This window comes from Lepidochelys kempii, chromosome 27, assembly GCF_965140265.1.
Source record: "Lepidochelys kempii isolate rLepKem1 chromosome 27, rLepKem1.hap2, whole genome shotgun sequence".
In the NCBI taxonomy this organism is placed as follows: Eukaryota; Metazoa; Chordata; order Testudines; family Cheloniidae; genus Lepidochelys; species Lepidochelys kempii.
In genome coordinates this window covers 13019376-13043970 of record NC_133282.1, presented here as the reverse complement: position 1 = coordinate 13043970, position 24595 = coordinate 13019376, and the positions used below count along the sequence as shown (strand labels likewise).

At 38.8% G+C, this 24595-nt stretch overlaps 2 protein-coding genes across 4 annotated transcripts in view; both read right to left on the bottom strand.

The window, feature by feature from the left end:
* Nucleotides 1-4055, bottom strand: part of PHOSPHO1 (phosphoethanolamine/phosphocholine phosphatase 1) — a 28987-nt gene extending 24932 nt beyond the window's left edge. Inside the window, exon 1 of the mRNA XM_073325874.1 lies at nucleotides 3981-4055. The gene's annotated coding sequence lies outside the window, so the exon portion shown is untranslated. The remainder of the gene's footprint in view (nucleotides 1-3980) is intronic.
* ZNF652 (zinc finger protein 652) overlaps nucleotides 1895-24595 on the bottom strand; it is a 33927-nt gene continuing 11226 nt past the window's right edge. The window contains exons 1-6 of one of the 3 annotated variants that reach the window (XM_073325866.1): nucleotides 19075-19094; nucleotides 13657-14808; nucleotides 6813-6960; nucleotides 6405-6520; nucleotides 5236-5413; nucleotides 1895-4774 (exon numbers count right to left, since the gene is read on the bottom strand). In XM_073325866.1, the coding sequence (XP_073181967.1) occupies nucleotides 4260-4774; nucleotides 5236-5413; nucleotides 6405-6520; nucleotides 6813-6960; nucleotides 13657-14565 (1866 nt within the window). In that variant the 5' untranslated portion in view covers nucleotides 14566-14808; nucleotides 19075-19094 and the 3' untranslated portion in view covers nucleotides 1895-4259. Of the gene's footprint in view, nucleotides 4775-5235; nucleotides 5414-6404; nucleotides 6521-6812; nucleotides 6961-13656; nucleotides 14809-19074; nucleotides 19095-24595 lie in introns of those variants that run through there. The other 2 variants (XM_073325865.1, XM_073325867.1) reach the window with 2 other exon arrangements.

Genomic DNA, 24595 nt, shown 5'->3' with positions numbered 1-24595 from the left:
CGTAGTTGCACCATTAATCGTTCTCTCTGTACTGCAAAGGGGTAGGCAGTAATTCAAGTAACTCTTAGGTGGGAGAGTTACATTTTGTTGCTCACCTACTTGGTTAAAAACAGAAGTGAAAATGACATATGGAAGCGCTTGTGTTTCAGATGATATCACTTCAGTTTTACCTCCTTCCTTCCTCCATCAAAGAGCAACCACCACCAATAATCATTACAAGATCAACAGATTACAAGAGCAAACCAAAGAAATTCACAGTTCAGGGTAAGGTGCATAGGAAGCTCCAGGAAAACAGAGAAGAATCCCACCTATCGTGGATTTAACTGGTGAGATATAGAGTCTTTCCCCGTTTAGGCTTGAATCTGGCTCAAGATACTAAATCTAAAATCATCATACCCCAACAACTGTTTCATAATTCATTAACAGTGTTAGTATTAGTTGAAATGGTGGTTTTTTAAGTGGACATCTATCCATTAAGAATTAGACTGACGCTAAACATTCCTATTGTTAGCAGTATCAGCAAAGACAACCATTGTGTAGGCAGGCATAGACACAGAACTGCTCTCTCATCTTGAAAGACTGGTTTCCTTTCAGGTCAATCTGAGATACACACTGTATAGGGAAGCTTGCATTGCCACTGCCTTTTCTGAAAATAAATGACTTCTCTCTCCAAGACTAGCAGTTTTGTATCTATCATAAGCACTAAATTCACTGAAGGGGGGGGGGGGGGGGGGAGAGAGGGCAGCTGTCCCACTACTGCTGCTGTCTGACTCCTAACTAAGTTAATTTTGCGTGTGACAACTAGCGTTGGTCAATTTTGCTGAAATTTCTCCTTTAAAAATGCATTTAAAAAGTTCAAAAAATAAAATCTGAGTTAGGTTCTAGAAAATTTTGGACGGGTCAGAATTCAGTGCGTCAGACTTCAACAGCTGAGTCTGGATGACAGAAGCGCGCAAAACTTGGAGGCAAATCCTCAGCTAGTGTAAACTGCCTTTGCTGCATTTACCTCAACAGAGCTATGGGATACACGCCACCTGAGGGTCTGCTCCTTGGAGGTACTAAGCACTGCCACACGTATTTTAAAGACAAAGTAGGTAAAAATAAGCTTTAAACAGGAAATCAACTAGCCTACACTGGCTAAAAGCTTCCAAATTTGGAAAGGAGTCAGAGCTCTACAAATGAAGAGAAAGCATCTTGTGAATCCACATTTCCATGTTTGTTATATAGTTTAACTCAAAAAGTATCGAAATCCTTTTCACTCCTGGATTAGCATCTGGGCTGGAATTTTCTCTAGGCTGGAACTTTGTTGAATTTTAATACCTTGCTGTCACCAGAAAATTGAGTAACAAACAAAACACTTAATATAACCTAAAAAACTCTTTAGGCCAATAAAATACACACACAATAAAGCTAACACAAAACTCATGCATATTTTTTCCCCTTCACAACAATGGTAAAGTGTTAGACAAATTCTTGTCATATTTTCCAGTATTGCGTGAACCCTGTAAATGAAGCCCATGTTAATATAATTTAGGGCATATGCCATGTTAAGAATATGCCAGTAACCATGGCAAATCTCTCCTTTGAATTTTCACCTACCCTCGGTTACTGCAGTTTGTAGTTTTATGGTACAATATTGCAGCACTTTTAGACAAGCATGTCAGATTCCATTTTAAGTTTGTCCCCAGATGCTTACAGAGAATTTGTCTCCACATCATTTTATGCCATGACATTTATTAAACATGTGACTATTAAGTTAATTTTTCCTAGCCCAATTTCACTTTCTTCTGCAGAATGGTAGAAGTTCCTATATCTCAGCGGCAAAATCAGCTGAAATCCAAGATGTACAATTACTGTGTACCATAGAAGAGAAAAACGGTCTCAGATTCTCAAATTTTGAATAGCAGCCTAATACTGTAAATTTATTGAGAAGAAAATCATTTTTAAAAACCGGATTACAATTCATTTACCAAGATTTTGTTTTAGCATTTAAAAACCATTTAATAACAGGCCTGACCACAAAATCGTGGCACAACAGAAACGTAGGGTGTAAATGTGACATGGAATGCATAGAACTTTCCTGGGCGGACATGCCACAGTAAATACAACAGTCATAATCATGAGTGGCTTTATCACCTAGAAGATAAAGGGTGTATATAAATATTGTAGAGAAACTTAAAAAACCCGCATTCTTTTATTTTTCAGAAATGGGGGGTACGTTCAGTTCAGTCAAAAATGAGTATGTTGGCCCAAAAGGGCCTAATTCCTGTTCCTAAAATTTCCTATGAAAAAAGAAAGCATTAACGATTAGATGGCAGAAAGTTTGTAAAATATCAACTAAGGAGTTAATTCCCAAAAGACGGAAAATGTGGTGTTTCAAAAAAATAGTGAACAGCATTAAACTTGAAGAAATAATGTTAGGAAGAATTCCCACCATTTCTGCTACTTTGAAGGTATCGATCAGCCACAAAAGCCCAGTCCATTAACTAAAATGGCAGTCTATTGGGGTCTTTGGAGATAGAGTTTGGGTGGGATTCATTTTACAAAGCAGCATAAAATAGTAGGAAACATTTTTGAAACTTACAGTACAATGGCCGTGGGCCTCTGTGTCTTCATTGAAGGTGGCAACAATGACCTAGATTGCATAATGCTGCTATATTCAATGTCATTTAAACAAAAATACAGACCTGAAAAACCACCACTCACTGATTAAAACAGATACATTTGGCCTTCCAAGCCCACCACCTCTGCACCAAACTTGTCATTTGCCACTCACTCAGTGCCTCACAAGATTATGAAACAGTGACTTGTCTAAATTCAAAGGTTTCTAACCTACAACTGTCAAACTCCGATTTGCCCAAAAAAGGGGACTATGAACCCCTCAGCATCATCCCATATTGTCTGAATGTGTCACGTTTATGAGACAGAGCTCCATACTGTGGATACATACTGCATTTTCTCAGCAATGTGTCTACTTAAACACCATTTTCCCATTCAAATTTCTCCTCTTCTCATTCTTACAATCAACCAAACACCACATTTGTGAATCTAATTTAATTCCCCTCTCCTAAATCCAGGAATTTAAAAATAGCAATCTGAATGAGCAGCATTTGATATGATCCCAAAATTAAAATCATACCATAAACAAACATTAAAACCAGGCCTTCCTATATCAAAGAAGATATGCTTGGCTGACTTGAAATAGTTTATTTCCCTCTCCTAAGTCAGATATCTCACTCACCTGTGACTTCATAACTCATGAGCTGTTGAGTCTCTTCACCCAACAGGTGTGTCCCTTTCTAACCCATTCCACACTTCCATCTAACTGAACTAAGTGAAACTTCTAGAGCAGGAGTATGGTAACTCAATGTCTTTGTTCAATAAGCCTAAGAGACATTGTGGAAGGGGAAAGGTAAGGTTTAAAAACTACTAAATAAATTACATAAAAGTTCTGAAATCAACACCACTTCTGAGGCAGCCTTGCCAGAGACCTCTTGGGTCCCTCTCTTCTCTGAAGCACCTTTTGAGTTGTATGGATGTAAGAATAACTTTAACTATAGAAGCTATTTGCATCTTTTTAGAATCACGTTTTGATGATTATAAAATTTTATCTATTATACAACATAGGTCCAGCTACACTGAAAAAATTACACCGCTTATTGAAATACATTTCATTTTAGAAACAGACTACTAAATAGGTCTATACAAAAAACTCTAAAATAATTTCTGTAGTAAAATAAAGAGTGCGTTAGGAGAGCTACACAAACAAATTTTTTTGTCTTTCTCTATAATGCTTGATATACTGTGATACGTGGCTGGCTCACTCTGTAGCCAGCGCCAAAAGCTGAAAAGAATTCATTACGATACACAGTGATACAATTAATGCTCTGTATTAATCTCACAGCCTTTCCGATTAGTACAAAGGAAACCAGGCCCATCCCCTCTTTGAGGAGAAGTCCAGGATATAAAAGCAAGCATACCTCATCAGCTGATATGAAATTATAAAATTCCACAAGTCTCAGTATTTGAAATTTATAAAAGTCATCAGTAGAACGCAAGCAAATTGGGTTTCAGTCCCTTTGGTTCCCCTGGTTCAAATGATCACTGCTGATCCAATAGAATTTTCTTGTTCGTTAACTGATTCATGGGAGTACCAGGAGAGATTGAAAGATCTTCACGAGCTCTCCCTCTGCAATTTCCAGGAGGGCACGTTTCCATGTGCATAAAACAGGAAAAACAGCTGGCAGGAGGCAAAGGTGTTAGTGGTGTTGTGCTGAAATGTTTTTTTCTGCCAGGTGTCGCAGAAAGTTGTCCTCACTCTGGCCTCTATGATTTAGAGGCTCACTCTTAAAAAGGGCTGGAGGTGGGGGTAAATGAGGGACGGGGGGGACCGGGAGATGGTGTGGATGGTGTGGGTGAGGGTGGAGATGAAGGTGTGAATATGGATGCGGGATGGGACGTGGCGGGAGCGTGTTCACTGGGTTCAGGTTAATGGGTGGAGTTGGGGAGGTGGGTGTGGTTGCTACAGAAAGGACTGCGGAAGCAGGAGAAGTTGTGGTAAGTGGGATCTGAACAGCAGGTAGCACGTTAACGGGGCTTGTGACTCGGAAACACTTCTCCTTGTGCGCCTTGAGCATGTTGGAGAAGCGAAATCGCTGGCCACACACATCACATGGGTAAGGCTTCTCCCCTGTGTGAGTTCTGCGGTGTCTCTTCATGTTTGGGCGGCTGGTGAAGCTTTTGCCACAGATTTCACAGATAAAAGGCTTCTCTCCTATAAGACAAACACAGCAGCCAGTTAGGCTGAAAGCTTCTGCTAACAATTTACTTCAGCTATAAGCGGTCAACGAGTTGTATATTCCACAGACTACACTTTTCCCTACTTACGGCCAAAATAAAATCACAGACGACACTGCTTTCCCAAAAAAGCCCTCAATCTTTGTGAGCTCCTCTCCCAGCTTCATAGTATGGTGCATGAGGAGACCTCTAAAAAGGCTAGGTAACGGGCTTCTTCAAACCACAGTAACATGAACAGAAACATGCACAACCACTCATTTTTGCAGTTAAAATACAGTACACAGTGCAGTGGGAGAGGAGGTCAGGTGTCACTAAGCTACTGGATGGATCTGGGTTGAATCTGGCTTTAGGCATAAGTTTGGTGGGACCGATACACATGGAAGACTTGGCATGTTTATGCCTTGGAGGTGCGTGCATTTCTCTTAGATATGTTCTTACCAGTGTGTGTTTTCATGTGCTCATCGAAGTACTGTTTCATGTTGAAGTCTTTGCCACACCACTGGCACATGAACTGTTTGTGCCCAATGTGGATGCTCATGTGGGAACGCAGCTGGTATTTGTACTGAAACCTTTCATCACAGTTCTGCAACAGACACAGACCTTGACTTTCAGGCATCTCAGGAAAGAAAGCAATGAAGTTGCAGAAGGGTGTTCTACTGTTGCATATATAGAAATCCAGAAGACCACCCCAAAGCAGTACACGCACCAAGAAAACATACAGTGAAGAGATGATTTTACAACAGCAGGGCATCTAGTTAAAAATGCATATATGAAACACACACACACTATTGATACCCACAGTTTTGTTTTTTTTGGGGGGGTTTCCATTATTAGGAGCATTATCTTGTGTACCCAGGAGGTACAGCCTTAAAGAGATTTATGAAAAATCAGGGCTTTGAAACTGCTCATTGGATACCTAATGGCCACAAGTAATATGAAAAATGACTCTTCATTTTACTAACAGGCTGTCTCATTAGAAAGCTCAGTGTATTCCTTGCACTGCTGAAGAGGGAAAAGAATGGACTCTTCCAACAGCACTTTCTCTGGATTCTGTTGAGTCCTATTGTAGTTTGGCATGTAGATGCCTGGTAAGTTTAGAGCTACACCCACCCCTCCAAAGCTAGGACAGAAAGGGATGTTTTGTTTCTTCATCCTCCCCAACACTGATGAAAGTGATGGCAAGCTTTGTTTTCCTCCATTTTTCCTGAAGGTGCTAGGAAGAGAGATCTGGATAATTGGTCTAAAGATTTCTTCCTACCCTCCTTCATTCCTGGTTTTGGAAAGAAAGGGAGAGCTTCTTACCCGCTTTACCCTCTCACCCCCCAAACCAATACCCCTTTTCTGCCCCCATAGTATTCCCAGTAAAGGAAAAAATGACACACCGTAATTGGCTACTTCCACTGCAGCATTGAACCAACCCAGATTTCTTGACAGTTTTGCATTACTCCTATCTGCACTTATGCTCTGCTCTCCCCAGAGAGTACATTTTTTCCCAAAGCCTTAATACAACTGCATCTCATTACATAGATAAGACATTTTCACATTTGTAGCTACTAGATGCATATGCCTCATACCCTGTCAATACATCATTAAAGTGGCTGCCTCACCTCACATCTGAAAGGTTTCTCTCCAGAATGCTGTAGGGAATGCACTTTGAGCGACATACTGCGTTTGAATGATTTTCCACAGGTTTCACATGTAAATGGCATATCCTTTGTATGTGCTGCAACATATATATAACACATTATGAAAAAAGGTTACTAAAAATGCAACATAAACACATTACTTCACTCAAAATCTCTCATTCTGGACTCCTGAGGAGAAAGACTGGTACTATAGAGGTGAATACTATCTGGTGTTCCCAGTACTACGGACGTACATTTTTAGTTTCCCTCTAACAGATTAAGCTAATGAAGTTAGGTTACTTGCATTATAGGTTATATATTAAAAACAGTTAAGACCAGGAAGACAACAAGCTATCAGGCTCAGCAAATATAAGCAGCAAGAACACTCACCAACCATGTGCTTCCGCACATGGGCCATTGTGTAGAACTTCTTTTCGCAGATCTCACAGGAGAACTTTTTCTCTGCATATCCATGAACAATCTTGATGTGTTCATGGAGAGACCAGAGCTTCTTGAATGATTTCTTACAGGAAACACACTGAATGAATGGGACAAACAAGGAAGCTTAATTCACAAAGAGTTTCAAAGCCACAAGTGTCACATATCAACTTGATCAAGGAAGAATGTCCCCAAAGCAAGGAAGGCAGTAAGAATCCCAACATGTACTTCAGCTCATATTCACTGTTTTTAAGAATTTGGAAAATTTTGATACACTTACAAGGAGTACAGAACAAGGAAGAGTGGAATGAGGGAACAGAGGTTAACACACTTGCAGTTTGGTGCCATCTGCTGACGTCTCAAGAGCAGTGCAGCTACTATATTACAGTATCCTGTTTCCAAAACCCAGTGGGATCTATAGTGTCAGCTCATGTTAGGTTGGACTGTCCAGTCAGATTCTAGTATTGGAAGGAGAGGTTTAGAATGTCCATATCAGGGTCCTTGTTCAGCGCCAGAAAGCAAGAAAACTTGCAGGCTTTGCATAACTCTTGGCATGGCTCTTTACTTTTCTTGGCAGCAGGACTACATAGGAAGAAACATCTTAATGCCAGAGCTCAAACTCCAGCAACAAGCCCAAAGGAGACAGCAATACATGGCCAGATTTCCCCGTTTCTGGAACTTTAGGGTCCTGAAAATTGTAAGGTCAGAAGGCACTATGCAACCATCTTAATACTGACCTGGTGCACTTCTGGACACTGCTATTCTAATCTTGATCCTTAATTGAACAGGGACGGTCAACTGTGTGGTGGTTTTATGTGGTGGATAAGTAAGGCGTAAAGTCACACTGAAGTCATTTTCACTAATTACCTAATCCAGACGGCTGGATGCCAGATAGTCATGAGTTCTAACCCTGGCCTGTACAATGACACTGTGTGATCTTGGACAAATCACACAACTTCTTTGTGTCTTACTTTCTCCCTCTGCAAAATGAGGATATAACCTGCAGGGGTGTTGAGGAACAGTTAAATTCTTTATTTCACTTTCAAGAAGGAAAGCACTATACAAGTATACTAAGCAAGAATTTAAACCCAGTTCTACAGAGGTGAAAGCCTAATACACTAACTCACGTAGACAAACTACTTCTAACCCAAGAACCTTGTTTGCCTTGCCTTCAGGACCATTTTATATTGGGAAATATGCAGTACATGACCTCTCAATTCAACCCCAAACCCCAACCCCAGCATTACCATGAAATCTCCAGACAAGGATCAAGGACCAGCATCTCATGTACACCCCCATTTTCAAAATAACATTAATGATAAACACATTTAAAAATCTTTGTACAATTTTATACATTTCAGAACAACAGTTGTAAATGGAGCAATATATGAAGATACGAAACATTTTTTATCTTTGAAGGGAAAGGGAAGGAGTTCTCTAGAAATTTTAATCTTTCCTGGCTCTCATTCATGCTGCTCATGTCATCCTGCTCATGCTCAAAGTGAGCTGGATGCAGTTTTTTAAGGAGACAGACAGTGCCACTCCTGTCAACATGAGGTGTTCTTCCCCCCTCATGGGCAAGTCATACTGCCTTCACAGTGCACCCAACCTTTGCTGGCCTGGGAGTTTGCATACCACACTGCCACCAGGAAGAGCCTTCTCCTTTCAAAGGACCTACTTGGAGATGTCAGGAACAAACTGCAGTCGATGGTGGAAAAACCCTGGAGAGTAAAGCAGTGCTAAAAAGTGATCATTTGATTTAACACAAAGTTCAGCCATCGGGATATGGAAATCTAGCATTTCCATGAGCGAACAGCAGCAAGTAATCGGGATACACCAATTTAATGTCTGGAAAAAGCCTAACACAACAATAAAAACCTTTGTAAAGGCACTAATTTTGAAAAGGTACTTGTCCAACAGAATACAAAGGCTCTTTTGGAATGGCTACAATCCATCATATAGAGCTATATTTAGGTTTACACATGACTGAACAGCCATTATCATCAGTCCAACTGGCACTTATGTAATCAAGCCACATGGGATTTGTTCGAGACAAGGCTCCATGTCTTACTTGGCATATTAGAACTATATTACGCAACTCTCCCCCCACCTCTTCTCTGCCTTCCCAATCAAATTAATTTTTTAAAAAGCTGCTCCCAAATTTTCATTTTTAACATGCTGCAAGTTTTAGTACTGACAAGGTATAATTGCATAATAGATGTTTACAGGGGAATCTGAAGAAGATAGTCAGGCACCCATGAAGTTTTGGGAGAAAGTTTTTGGGTTCTGAGGCTTTTGATACGGGAGAGGGAATATATTCTCCTCTTTCCCTCTCCCTTTTGGGCAGAGGCAGAAGTGCCTAAGGTATTGCCTACATGAGAGATTTTTGCATTAGTGTAGATACACCAATACAGCTAAACCATCGCAAACTCCCAACACAGATATTCTGCACTGGAATAAAGCAGGTTTTATAGGTGGGCTGACTTATCCTGGGTACAGTAGTGCAAAATGCCTTGCACCAACATAAGTCATGTCTATGTTAGGAATTTGGCACTACAATAGCTATACCAGTGGCTAAAAATCAGCATGAACAAGGCCTTATGTTTGGCTCACATTTAAAAAGTTATCTGTGTAACCAATAAGGGCGAGACTTTTAAATGAACGCTTAGATTCTGGAGCACAAGATGCAGCCATTTATGTGGCTGCATAATAGCACCTACTAGCCCCTGGGTCCTACAGTTTACATATTATATTATCATAATATATTATATAAAGGCAAAGATAAAATTTTGCTGAATTTGAAATAGGTCTTGGATAAAATTTTCATAAGCACTTAAAGACTTAGGAGCTTAATTCTCATTTCATAAGTGACTCAGTCACTTAGGAGCCTAAATCTCATTGAAAGTCAACTCCTAAGTGCCTCAATCACTTTTGAATGTGTGACTTAAGTTTCTAATCCATTTTTACTCAATATACTGCATACTAACAATGGTCAAGAGACTAACTTATTGTACCAATGATGCCTTTCAAGTGTGGTAAGTGTCCTGACAAATACTTCTGTTCAATGTCCCCAGAGTCCCCTATATACCATAGGTTAACTATTTATATAATCCCACCGACAGTTCTAAAAGATTATTTGCTGTGAGCTGAGTCACCTAAATGACTATACCATCCTGTAAATTTATACTTAAGTGGTTTCTGCTACACTACAAGCTTTAGAAATGTTTAATTTAAGAAGTGCAAGGATTTTTTCAATTCATTGATAGTCATGAGGATGCAGCAGAATGTTTAATTTTTACACACACACACACACAACGGCAATGATATTTACATTTCTACTTAGATGACATAAGGGGCATTTATAGTGCATCCATAGTCTACTATGCACTAATTGAGGTTACAGATACCTCAAATTAATTTTATACAAATATTTATCGGCTTTTTTCTTTCTGATCTATTACAGGTAAACCAATAGGTCTAACTTCTCCTAGACTATTGTCTGCCTTGAGGAATTTTAGGAAAAAAATCCTACTGGTGCTGTCACTGGTTCAACTGCACCTGGTGTTAGCATCAGTAAAAGTCTTAGTGTAAACAAGGCTCCAGTGGGTTACAAAGCTTTTATTACCATGTCAGTTAAACTTCTTGAGAAGCAGGTTTATTTGACAGTGGTAAAAATACCAGAAGCTGCTGCTGTCTTGTGTACACTAGGTCTTCAACTGATGTTAACACCAAATGTAACTGAATTCATTGTAGCACTGCTGGATTATTATTTTTAAACACCAAAATGCCCAGGTATAAAATGGCTTTATACTAGGCCACTTCATTACATGGCTGTCTCCTGGATATATGGTTATATACATTGGCTTGTCATTAACAGACCGTGCCCAACTGTTTTACTGCAATTCTAGCTCCAGATTCTACTTTGTATCCATTCTCAAGCCTTGTCTGCTCTTAGAAATAGTTCTCACTAGGCCAGGAATGGCCACCAATCAGTGTAGCTGCATCAATCCTGACCCTTATTTGTAGACAAGGAGATACAGGTGGGTTTGCACCAACTGAGGTTTACCCATGTTTGTATTGGGGAAAATCCAGGCTTGCCTTGCCTATATTTAAGAGTCAGCACCAATGGCTGAGTCAGGGGTATTCCTAAGCATAGATATGGTCTCAACTTGGCAGTGAAAACCATTCTGGAGTTTGTGTGGTCCAAAGCCTAACCCATTGTAACCTCAATTTTTAAAGCCCAGTGTGGCCTAATGGACAGAACACTGGACTGGGTTCCAGGAAACCTGGATTTTCCTTCTGGCTTTGACACTGGGCCGCTAAGTGACCTTGGGCAAGTCACTTCACCTCTCTGCCTCAGTTTCCTCATTTGTAAAATGGAAATAACGATGCTGATCTTTTTTGTAAAGTGCTTGAGATCTACTGAAGTGCTCAATAAGAGCTAGGTAGTAATAATAAATAATAATTTATCCTTCCTTTCATCTCCCTCTTATGAGCTGGAACATAAGGTAAAACAGTTCAGTCAGAAATGTCACTTGAAATGTACTTCTACAAAATTGGGAAGTCTGCATTTATTTAAAAATTGTTACTTTTTTCCTATATATATTCAGTGTTTTGTATTGTTGTTTACTAACACTGTAAACTGCATATCAGTACAGGTCCAGAAATGCAATTTAAAATAAAAGGGAAAGCTGTTCAGAGACTTCATAAGCAAATTCTAAGTAAGGTCAAAAATTATTGGCTGCTGTACCAAAAAGTTAAGATCCACTTTAGGTAAGAATCCAAGCTTCATGGCTAGGATTATTTTCAGAATACTGGAGCAGTCCAGTAACTTGTTCAGAAACAGGCAACAAAAATGATTAGGGGTATGGAATGGCTTCCGTATGAGGAGAGATTAATAAGACTGGGACTTTTTAGCTTGGAAAAGAGACTATTAAGTGGGGATATGACAGAGATCTATAATATCATGACTGATGTGGAGAAAGTAAATAAGGAATTGTTATTTACTCCTTCTCATAATACAAGAACTAGGGGGTCACTAAATGACAATAATAGGCAGCAGGTTTAAAACAAACAAAAGGAAGTATTTCTTCACACAATGCACAGTCAATCTGTGGAACTCTTTGCCAGAGGATGTTGTGAAGACCAAGACTTGAACAGGGTTCAAAAAAGAACTAGATAAATTCATGGAGGATAGGTCCATCAATGGCTATTAGCCAGGATGGGCAGGGATGATGTCCCTAGCTTCTGTTTGCTAGAAGCTGGGAATGAGCGACAGGGAATGGATCACTTGATAATGCATTCCCTATGGGGCACCTGGCATTGGCCACTGTTGGAAGACAAAGACAAAAGGAGTACTTGTGGCACCTTAGACTAACAAATTTATTTGAGCATAAGCTTTCGTGAGCTACAGCTCACTTCACTGAAGCTCACGAAAGTTTATGCTCAAATAAATTTGTTAGTCTCTAAGGTGCCACAAGTACTCCTTTTCTTTTTGCGGATACAGACTAACACGGCTGCTACTCTGAAACCAAAGGTTTTAATGTTCTGGGCTGAAATGGGGCCTTCTGCTTGACTGTCGGAAGACGGGATATAGGGCTAGATGGACCTTTGGTCTGACCCAGTATGGCTGTTCTTATGTCACGTTTCAGTCAAATGTACGTATTCTTTTCAAAAAGTGCCCTCTTTTGGTGATACTCATTGGGTGGGAATAATTTACTGCCCTTCTGCCTTTTAACATTTCAACTAAATTAAAATGGAATTCAAGGGGCAGTGGGCCTATTTCACCACTAGGATGCAGCACTGTGTTAAATTTTCTTTAACAAAGCAAGACTAAATCACCAGATAAAACAACAATGCCCATGGTTATGAGATAACATATATACCGAAGAGCAGAAAACAAGTCACAGATAAGTTAAAAGCTCAGAAATTGTATTCCATAATTTAAATTATTTAAAATGATTCTTTCATGGCAAAGATTTCCACTGTTGTGTATATAACTAAAAGTGACAAACCTTCTGGTGAGATGCAGTCCAACAAAAATCTCCCTACTAACAGCAAATTCAAAAGGCTAATCTATTATTTATTCAGATTTTGCAGCACTGCAGAAATGGGCAGGTTTATGATCAGGTTCACCTTTTGCATTATTAGAAGGATTTCCACATATCTACGTACATGTATACAAACACCATTGTAAATAATATGTCAAGAGAATTTGAATCATCTTAATGTGATCCAGAAAGCAAAGATGACAAATTAACACTTTTCACATCTTGCAGGTGTTACAATTTTTCTAGGTCACTTTAGTCAGCCAACATTCTACACATTGCTGATTCCCTGACACTTGTTACCATTTTGTTCTCCCCTCAAAATCTTACCTTTACACATTATGTCCCTGATTTTCTAGGGTGCCAAACATTCAAAACTTTGACTGAAGCTACTGGAAGCTGCAGGTGGGTCAGCACCTCTGAAAAATCAGGTCCTATTTTGTACAAAGTGGTGCACTGCAGACAAGTTTTCAACCCATTATTCTTGTATCTGGCATTTGTTAAAAAGTAGTCTGGCATCTTCCCACAGTGTAGATTAATCCTAGCAAGAACTCTGCTAAAACAGCACACGGGGCACCCTCTGGTCCCTATTTCCTTTGGCAGACACCAAGAAGTGCTGACAGGTAGAGGCAGATCTCGGTCAGGACCTTGTCTCCATAAAAAAAATTCCCTCTCTGAGGTGTCCACTAGCCGTATCCAGGGCACAACAGAAAGGTGTGGAAATCTGGCAAGCAGGTGAACTAACCTACCTGAATGTTTTTTTCACAGTCTGTTTGCTGGTGAAGGGACAGCTCACTTTCTAGAACAAATTTCTTCCCACACTTGTCGCAGATCTGCATACGCCTGTGAGTGACGTTCATGTGCTTCTCCAGGTACCAGCGTGTGTTAAACACCCTGGGGCACTTTTCACAGGTCAAAGTCTCCTTTTCTTCACACTTTGATTTCTGCACAGGTGCCTTGGGCTCCTTTGCAGCTTTCTTCTTACGCTTGGGGGGCTCCACACTCTTTCTACGGCCCCTTGTAGTTCTGGGTGAAGGAGAAGTTGTGGCTGCTGCAGCAGATGCAGCTCTCCTTGTTCTCCTTTGGGTAACACTAACTTTTTCCACTCTTTTCTCTTTTTTCTTCTGCCTCTCATTTTCCTCATCATCATTACTGTCTTCAGTGGCCTCTTCCCCACTGTCACCCTCCTCTTCCTCACTGCTGCTCTTAAGAACAGCAGTCTCTTTGGACTGGGAGGGGACACCCTTTTCCCCTTTTGATACATTTAATGTTTGGTTGTTAAGGTTTACCTCCACTATAATCTGCTCCCTTTTGTAAGTCACTTCATCTTCCTCCTCTTCTTCCTCCTCAGAGTTGTCAGAGTTCTCTCTATCTTCTTTCACAGCCCGGACCTCTCCCACTGATCTGTTCTCCCTGAAATATGGCTGCTCCTCTCTTTCATGGAGATGTGGTTTACTCATTTTGCTGTCCACCAACACAGAGTAAGGGCTTCCTGACTCTCTTTTGTACACTTTGGTGGACAGATCAAGTTCCTGACTGGAAGCATGATAAAACGTGGGTGGCACTTGACCACGACGGTTTTCCTCTTGCGCCATCCCTGCTACATGCACGGCACTGTTTTCAACCAGCTGTTGGTCAGAATTGGCTGTCTGACTCATTGGGGGGAGGGGCCCTGATTCATTGAGCACCTTTGATCCCAGAAAAATCAAATAAGCTGCTGTGAAATATGATGGGCTTTCAAGATGATGCCTGTTCCATCAAGACAGAATGACTAAAATACGACTCTCTCCTGGTGTTTAGCACTGAAGTGTGGATCACAGAATTCTGGTATTATGGCAAGAGCAGAGCTGTAGTAAATACTCTTCTGAAGAAAGCGACCAACCAATCTTCAAACATTTTATCTACAAAGAAGAACAGAGAAAATTAAGTCAGTTTCTTAAAAATAATTGAAGAAATATATCCCCCAAGCTCCTTGTTTTCTTTCCAGGTGTACAATTTAGGCAGAGCCCAGCAAGATCTACCATACCAATTATTAATTATTCATTATGCTTAGTGGTCTATTCTTCAAATTGCCAAACAAAAAAAATCTTATTTCCACTGATTATTGGCAACGGTGCAGATCTCAACAGACCCTCTGGGAGAGATAAGAGATTATCAAACTGTAAAATATGAAAATGGACCATACTAGTAGGTCCAGCTTATAGTGGATAATGTGGGATAAAGGCCAGGTGCAAAGAAAAAAAAAGGGTGCCCACCATCTTTTTTTTTTTTTTAATTAAACTTATGTCTAAAAGCATCCTGAATGATATCCTTCCTAAAAATCCCTCCCAAATTTTGTTTTTTTTAAATCTTTTACATTACAAATTGAAGTCTGCTCTACCCTGTTTTCTGATGATCTATGGAAAGGTAGAGAACTGATAGTATGGCATATCTCTGGTTATTAAACCTCATTACTTGAGAAAGAAGTGATTTTCATTCCAATATAGTTTTGTTAAAGATTCAGCACACAATTAAGGGCTGAGAAGTCTTGCAATACTCATCTGAGACGACTACTCGCAAACAAAGTTTCCTGTAAACCTGAGAATAGCAGACTTAATATTCCTGATATATCAAGGATAAATACGAAGTATTTTTGATGGGGAGGAGGGCAGATCTTTTCAAATCTTCTCTATATATCATAAAGCAGCAAAAAAGAGGCACAGACCCTCTTTCTCCTTTTCACAGGTCACTTTTAAGTAAATCAACAAACTCACTGTGGTTCCCAGTAGCACCAAGGACACAATTTCACTGTGCTGCAAAAAAAGTTACATCAGAACAAGAAAACCTCAGATCAAAAAGGCCATGAAAAATTCTGTACATGTGCCAGCCTGGATGAGATGGGTAACCAGACAGGAAAGTTCTGTAGAACAACTGAGAAAGCATCTCTAAACTGCCTCCTCCCTGTTCTACCCTCCAGGTTGTAGTAGCATGCAAACTAGAACTGATTATGTGCCAAAGGACATTGTATTAATGTACATGTGCATGAAGAGTCTCAGTGAAACATTTTCATCTTGCAGCAGTAAATTAGAGTGGAAGATATTGTGTGTCCAGTTGTTTGTGTTTCCACCTCACAGATTGTTCATACAATCTCTACTTGATTTAAGGGACCTATTCTCTTCTATCTCAGCTTGTGCCCTGTCCCACGGTTACTCACTCCCCAATCTAGTAGCCAAACAATAACCCTTTCTATCCATCTAAATTTTACCTGCAGTTATCAAAGTTGGAGTTTGACCAGTACACCAGGGTTAAAGCTCCTACTTCCTCCTGCAAAAAATACCACGTGATCTCTACCACTAGTAATCAGAACCTCAAGATTTTTTTCCCATTCAGGAAATGACATTTCAAGCAGCGCAATATTGGAAAGACAAACCAAGAATCTGGATTGAATGGATGAGATAGAGGGGTATATCTGAGCCATCAGCATAAATGTGGGATAGTCAAAAAGTCATGCCTGCAGACAACAGTACCTAGAGAGGGTGCAGAAGGAGGGAACCAAGGATAGAGGCCTGGGCGAAGCACACAGGAAGGAGAAGGGAGGATGACAGATCACCAAACAAGAGAGTTTGAAGCAGCAATCAGAGAGCTAGGAGAACCAGAAAAGCCAACCACTAAACTGTTGGGGTTAAGAAGGAACTTCCTCTATGGGAATATTAGTACATAACTGTCCATCTCTAAAGTTTGTTCCACCAGTTCAGAGTTGAGGCACCTTTGATTTAACAACACTGTGTAGTGAGACTTATGTTGCTATTCCTATGCAATACTCATCCCATCAACAGAGTAAAGCACCTCTGGGTACAATTCAGCACCATTCACATGCACTAAATTGACTTCAATAAGAAAAAACTACACATGACTTAAGTAGGAAGAATAGTATATTACAGCTGTACATTACACACTTCTTTCCACTTAGCACTGTGAGTTACTAATAAAAACATTCTCCAAACCACAAATATGACAACTTCATTCCAGACACAGCTGAATGCAATTTATATAAAGAAGGAAGTATATGTTGCATTTCTCTATTCGACAACCTTAAAAAGAGTTCAATTAAGGTGTTTGAAAAAGGACGACTTCAGTAATAGTTTTTATGGTAAACAAATTCATTAAACCAGTGGTGCTTCTCCTAGGGTACCAATTACCAATGATCTGCAGAATAAAAAACAAGCATTCTACAGATAGTGTAGGGAGATGAGAGACTGCAAAGCAATATGGACCCAAAGAGGTACTTACAAAGTGGTCTACACAACAAAGTGTTAATTCCACCATTATGTCTCTCCCCTCAACAGAATTTTAAAAATTAGTCATAAAACCTAGCAAACAGTGTTTATGCCATATAGAAAACTATACCTAGTTATTTTGTAAGCTCATTGAACAGATCTAAGTTACATGGCTAACACTAGAAGTGTGTATAATCACTGATAATATAACACCTGAAATAGCTTAACATGCTGCTGTGAACAAGAAAAAAAACAAAATCACCTTTTCATTGAATTTTTGTCTTCATATTTATTAGAATTGTTTCACCTCTGCTCATTTTAGGAACATTCTATAAAATAAAACCACTCTACATGAATGTATTACCACTTCAAAAGCAAAAGGACACATTCTGAACGTATCAAAAGCTGTTTGGTCTTAAACCACTGCACTTTGCAGAAACAGTAACCTAGTTTCACTTTGAATATAATATTTGCAATCCTCAAGGGACCCACAACTTTCTAACAAAATGTCATTAACTGCCACAGAGATGGTAAAGAGAGGGACACTTAATACATTCTCAATACAAACAATGCATTGCATCAGAAGATTAAAAAGTTTGAAATAAAATAGTGCTGAAGTATAACTTTTACTAGCAATTTCTGACACAATATACAAATCTTAATTCTGAAAATACAAAAAAGACAAGAAAAAAATCTATTCTTCTTAATGAATTCTTAATGAGCGAGAGTCTGTCTCATATCTTGATGAATTGTTCAGACTCTGAAAGAATGCTTTTCCTATCAGATGGGAGAAACACAGGCTCTCTTTAAAGGAAGTACATCCGAATTCAAACTCAGAAGTAGTTTTATTATGAATATAAAATGAATAGTTATGAGGCACCTGCAGGAAATTTGTATTCAGAGACTACACTGGAAAAACCTAAAAAGTGAGGTTACAAGAGTTAGAGGCATAAAGCCCAGAAGCAAAAAGTGCACCAAATCTTGACTTGCAGACAAATGTGTAGGTGGAGGAAGCATCTATGTGGGAGCAGCATTTCACACAATGCCTTTGCTACTTCTAATGAAAAACCACATTTCTTCATGTTATCTGCCAGCTAAAAATAGAAAAATCTACCCAGCAATGAACTCAAACAATTATTTGTTCCAACTTTGATTCAATATCAGCTGTTTTAAATCAAGACCAGTCTGAGTCGGATGTACAGAGTGCTACTGACTATAGATTTTAAATTACATCTCCTCAGAGTAGTGTGGTTAATAGTGACCAGACAGAGTGAGAAAACCTGGCTTTTATTCTTAACTCTGCCACTGACTCACCACGTGACCCTACCTTTGTGCCAAATTTCCCTATCTGTAAAATGGAGATAATGCTTATCCCATTTGTAACACATTTTGTGATCTACAGATGAAAATTATTCCTGCTTAGCATGGTTCTCCATGCACCACATAGTTGTGTAGCTACTGACATACACTGTGAACAACTAGGTGCCTACTACACAAGTGCGCTGAATTACTTCTCGTGGCTCCCATGGAAGACAGGAAGATGACGCATTTTACGTCACTCCACAACCACTTACAGCACTGGGGGAAGCTCTCCGGGGCAGGAGTGACATTGACCTAATTCTTACCAGTTGTGCTGCTATCCATAGGGTTCCCAATATCAGCAGTGATTAACTGCCAAAGATATTGGTGGGCTTTCACTTTGCTGTAGCTTTGCAAACCTACAAGCATTTATAGAGAGTCATTGCAGTGGTCTCTGCAGACATAGAAAGACAGAACTGCACTGAGTTTATACTTAGTTATCACTTGGAAGATTATTTTTGCAACCATGAAGGCTAGAAACTTACTTTTTTAAAATGAAAGTTTAGATTGTATACAATTGGTGGCATTTGCTTGGGAAAGCTCTGTACTCACCATAAGGAAGAGTGAAGTTTTCAAGTCCTATTCTCTACACTCCTTGCAGGAGCTCTCCAACTTCCATCACACAGTTTTGAGGACTGATTCAAAGAAAGAGAGACAGAGAAAGAAAGACTCCAGTAGCCGACTCTCAGGCTATGTCTATACTGCAGAGCCTATGCCAACGTAGCCCCCTAGTGTAGACACAATATATGCAACAGAAAGGAGTTCTGTGGTATAGGACCAGCACCTCTGCAAATGGCATTAGCTATGCCGACAGAAACTCTCTTTTGTTGGCGTAGTTGTATCTCACAGAGTTTTGTCAGCACAGATATCACAAGCAGATGTTTTTTCATACCTCTTACTGACACAGCTATGATGGTACAAGTTTTAAGTGTAGACTAGGCCTTAGTCTTTAAACTCAGTACTTACTTTGATTCAGAAACTATTCATTAAAATGTCTTACGCTGGCAAACAGTATTCCAGAGTTGGAAGTAGAATAAACTAAATTTGTCTATTTTAAACCTCATTTGTGTTGGACTTCACTTCCACCAATGTGGCATAAGTGCCCCCAACTTTAATAATAAAAGGTCACAAAAACCCAGGCCAAAACTGATTTTACAGAAAAGTGCATACTAACAGTACACAAACATTAGGAATTAGTTTTACATATAGGCCCACAGAACAAATAAAACTTACAAAACTGCTTCCTTGTTATGGAATTTATAAAGTAAGCAATCTAAATTTTGCTTACAATGCAGAATAAAAAGCCCTAGTTGATGCAAGCAGCCTACTTTAAAGGGATACATGCAGATTACAGATGTGATCCATTAAATAAGAGACCTACTAAAAATTTCACCGCTAGCATGATAATGTAAAAATAGATTTTAATTTTTTATTTTTAACCTTTCCCCACTCTCCCCCTATAAGAAATTTTTGGTGCAGACAGACTGAAAGATAGGCTTTTCCTTACTGCTTCAATTAAAAACAAAACAAAAAAAAACAGAGAAAGAGCAACAAGTTTTGAAATGGATATGGTCACGTTATATCTTGTCATGTTAAGAAGTAGCCTCTCCTAACAGCATTTTGCCATTTGAGAATCTCTTATCCACACAATGAGAATTCACAATCCACACCAGTAGAAAGTATAATTCAAAAGACTTATTACCTTTTCCTCATTCCACTATTAAGCAATCCCACTTTACCTGTGCTTTAGAAATCTGAAGCAGTTAAGAATTGTGAATGTCTTTTAGTTGTAATATGCAGTGTTGTAACCCTGTGGTCTCATGATATTAGAAAGACAAGGCGGGTGAGGTAATATCTTTTATTTGACCAACTTCTGCTAGTGAGAAAGACAAGCTTTTGAGCTTCCACAGAGCTCTTCTTCAGGTCTGGGAAACTCAGGCCATGTCTACACTTCCACTTATGTTGGCAAAACTTATGTCGCTCAAGGGTGTGAAAGAACGCACTCCTGAGTGACATAAGTTGTGCTAGCATAAGCACTCTTGTGCACAGCACTATGTCAACGCCGATTTAGGTGTTTTTTTATGTGGATAGGAGAGCTCTCTCCCATCGACACACCGCGGCTACACAAGTGGTCCAGCTGTGCTGCTGTAAGCCTACTAGTGTAGACATGGCCTTACTCAGTGTCTCACAGCTTAATACAGGACAGAATAGATTGTTTAGCATTAGTACTTAACTCACACTTCAAGGGACTACTCAAGGTAAAGTGGCCAGTTAACTCTTTTTAGTTATATTGGCAATCAGCAGGTGCACTAAGTCCCAGGTTATAAATATATAGCATACACCATGATTGGGGCAGAAGAGTGTGTTTTGGCTAAAGAAACCAAATGAAAACTCTTATAAAAAGTGGCATGTTATATATTTAATGTCTTTTTTTTTTTTAAATATGCCTCATCCAAAACACCTCAACATGTTAAAGGACTAAGTCAATCTGCTGGTATTTGAAACTGTAGAACCAGGGAGTCTAAATATTCCAAATTTGATTTTTCGAACACTGAACTATCACACTCTGCAGTTGTCCTTAATTAAAGAAGCTAAAAGACTTCCAGAGACTTAGCACACAAGACCATTAGGTGAATTTAACATTTGCATTATGACATTTACAACAGCAAATGTGAAGATTCAGGTCTCCAGCCATCTCTCTAATGGTTCCACATTATTTCTTTTTGACAATACTTAAAAACTCTCAGACACCTATTTAATCAATTTGGCAAGCAACATATTCGCTATGTGGAGTTGGCCATTTGCCTGCAAATATTTAATATTCCCATGGAAAAGTGGAGCAGACTGGACATCTCCAATTTCAGAAAAAGATACCTTGCATCAGTGTCCTGCAACTGGAGTCTACAAACAAGACTGGCAAACCTGGAGGCCTTCTCCATTAATTAAGTCAGGATCTTATATTATACCTTCAGGTCAGAATTGGGGGACAACGTCTTACAGATCTGTAACTAAAGGGAATCTCCAAATCTATGGATCTGGAATTTTTTGCAAGCAATAAATTCACATGGAAGAAAGTTGAAGAGGATGTTCTGGCAGGATTCTTTAAAATATTATAATCCCATAGTCTTTGCAGTATGATGTAGACAAAATTTTCTTTGCTTTTGGGGTTATTTTTAGATAACACAATAATACACTTAGATAGTTTTTCTATGTCTGTAGCCCAATTACCTTGAAATAGTTCTAACCCAGAGATTCTCAGACTGAGGCTCGCAAATCACAAGTGGCTCTTTAATATGTCTCCTTCAGCTCCTTGCAGCACAATATGAAAACACTGTGATTTAATTATTAACCAATCAGAATGCTTTTACTACCAATTGTAGAATGCTTGGTCAGTCATTTTGCTATAAGAATTTTATATTATATTTATATAAACAGTAAATGAAACAATTAATTCACTCTGCATGGGTCTTTTGGGTAATGTTGATCGCTAATTTGGCTCCTGAATCACTGAGCTCTGAGTGTCACCATAGTTCATTCTAAACCATAAAGTTTAGGTGCACATGTAGAATCAGACTACTATTTAAACAACTAGTGTACGTCTCTACTAATCCAAATTCTTGGAAAACAGACAAAGTCAGCAATGAAACTGCAATTTCCCAATGGCATTTTGATTATAATTTCAGCACTGGCTAAGAAGTCTCAAAAATAAAAAAAGTCCACTAGACTGTAAATTAAATTAGCTTCTTGAGTTGCTTTCAGGAAGCAAAGAATGGAAGATGCTTGAGAAAAAAATGCAATTACCCTTAACCACTATAAATTTGTGCTTAGAGACTTATGCTTTTAAAGCAGTACCAAACCCGAGTCCATTTAGTACCAATTGCAGAGTCAACTGATTTTAACCAATCATAACAAACAATTGTGCTGGTTATAGTGGGAGAGGCTGTTACAGCGAAGTTGCAGAACTCTCTATTCTGCCTGCTTTTTCAGGCACTCAAAATTTTCTGAAACTCACTTTTTGGGATAGTGTCCCAGGTTCATTCCCTACCCCAGAGTGATTAATTATACTATTTATTATTATTTTAGCAAAGAAGCATTAGCTGGTTTTGAGAATGAGTGAAAAAAAATATTTCCCAAATGCTCTTGCAATTTTTTTCCCCAAACAACTCTACAGCTGAGAGAGTTACAGTCATTACAGTGAAAACTGAGCCAGTGCAAATTGTGTTACATCAGTCTAAACTGTGTATATTCTAGGTGTCCGTACTGGTGTAGCTGCACCACTGGCTGAAATCCCAGTACAGACCAGGTCTTTGCCTATTCTATTTAGATTATAAGGTCTTTGGGGAGGGAGTCTTACTTTTTTTTTTTTTTGTGGGTAGTGCCTAGCACAATGGGGCTATGATTTCAGGTTGGGGCATATAGGTGCTAACATAATACAAATAATGTTTTCCACATAAATTAGTGGAAGTATGGCACATCAATAACTGGAAACAAAAAGGTATATGTTTCCAACACAGACCACTAAATATCCTATGAAATGTGCAGGGATTGAGGAATGACCCTTTCCTTATGAATCTCTTAAGATAAAAGCTGCACACCTAAAATTTGCAAATAATGGATTCTCCTCTGCAAACTCTTTAATGTTCAGAGCAGAGAGCTAACTCTTAGTAGGACCTTGCCAGGTGGATAGGATAGGATGTTCTAATGGTGTCATACTTCCACATTATAACATTTATTTTCTCTCTTTCCTTCTAAAATCCATGGAGTTCCATCAAATATTATATTGACAATCTTAAGGTTACCCTGATGTGCATGCACGTCAGAAAATTACAGTTATGCCTGCATATGCTACCTTTAATCTGATCCTTATCCATTTGTAAACTCTTTGGGGAAGGGACTGTCTTTTTGTTCTGCGTTTGTACAGCTCCTAGCACAAAAGGCCCTAGTCCCTGACTACTGCTCATAGGGGCGACAATAATATACATTAATGATATTAATTATATGAACATGTACAGTTTCTAGTACTGTGTATAACTATATTGAACATGAGAATTGATTAAATTGATTTCTATGACATGCACACAGTAAACTTTCTTACACAACGTGTAACTACAACAAAGCACTAGTGAAATACACTAGTATATACAAGCCAGTTTTTCACTAAACTATTGCTCTAATTGCCTCATCTCCAAAATGGCACCTAAAGACTGATGGTTTGAAAGAAAAGGTATAGTAAATGGCTGCTGATTAAATTATTAAAACATATACATTAAAGATAGAAAACATTTTAGAAGTCTAAAAATACTAGATCATTTTGGCAAATAAAATAGTGTAAAGATACCAAAATTAAAAAATACAAGATATTGCCTTATCTAAAGTTTTACAATTTTATTTGATATAGTGTATTTGGGAAATAGCATTGGATCATAACTAAAGACTATCATAATGCATCCACACAAGAAGGCAGAGGTACAGTTGCACATGTAACCTCAACTTTGGCATTTGATGATTTGAGTAATTAATCATGCAACTTTAATATTTTTACCAATAGTTTCTGGGACAATTTAAAAAGTGCAAGAACTAAAACTATTCAATAAAAATCTCTACTTCCAATAACCTTCATATTACTTGACCTCAGATTTTGACCCCCTTTCCCCCCCCAAAAAAATCATAAAACCACATCTGTAGTGGTCATGAAGATTAATTACAGCTGAACAACTTTTTACATTAGAAAGTGCAGAATAATAAATTAATAGCCCAACAAAACAACTCTCAAAATAATGGAAAACAGCAGTGAAATAGATAAAACCTACAAAGGTTTTATGAAATGAGATAACACACACACTATATCTTGCATTTCATATGTATATTTATTCCTCAAACATAAGACACATACATTGTCCAAAATTAAAAGTTTGCAATGCTGTAATTTATTTGAACATAATCAAATTCCCAGTCTATTAATTAGTTATACCTAATGTCGTGATGGAAGGACAGCTGGGCAAACTTGAGTAGCGCTGTGACCCTTTGCTTCAGGTCACAACATCTGAAGTGGGGAACCAGCCCCAGCCCCATG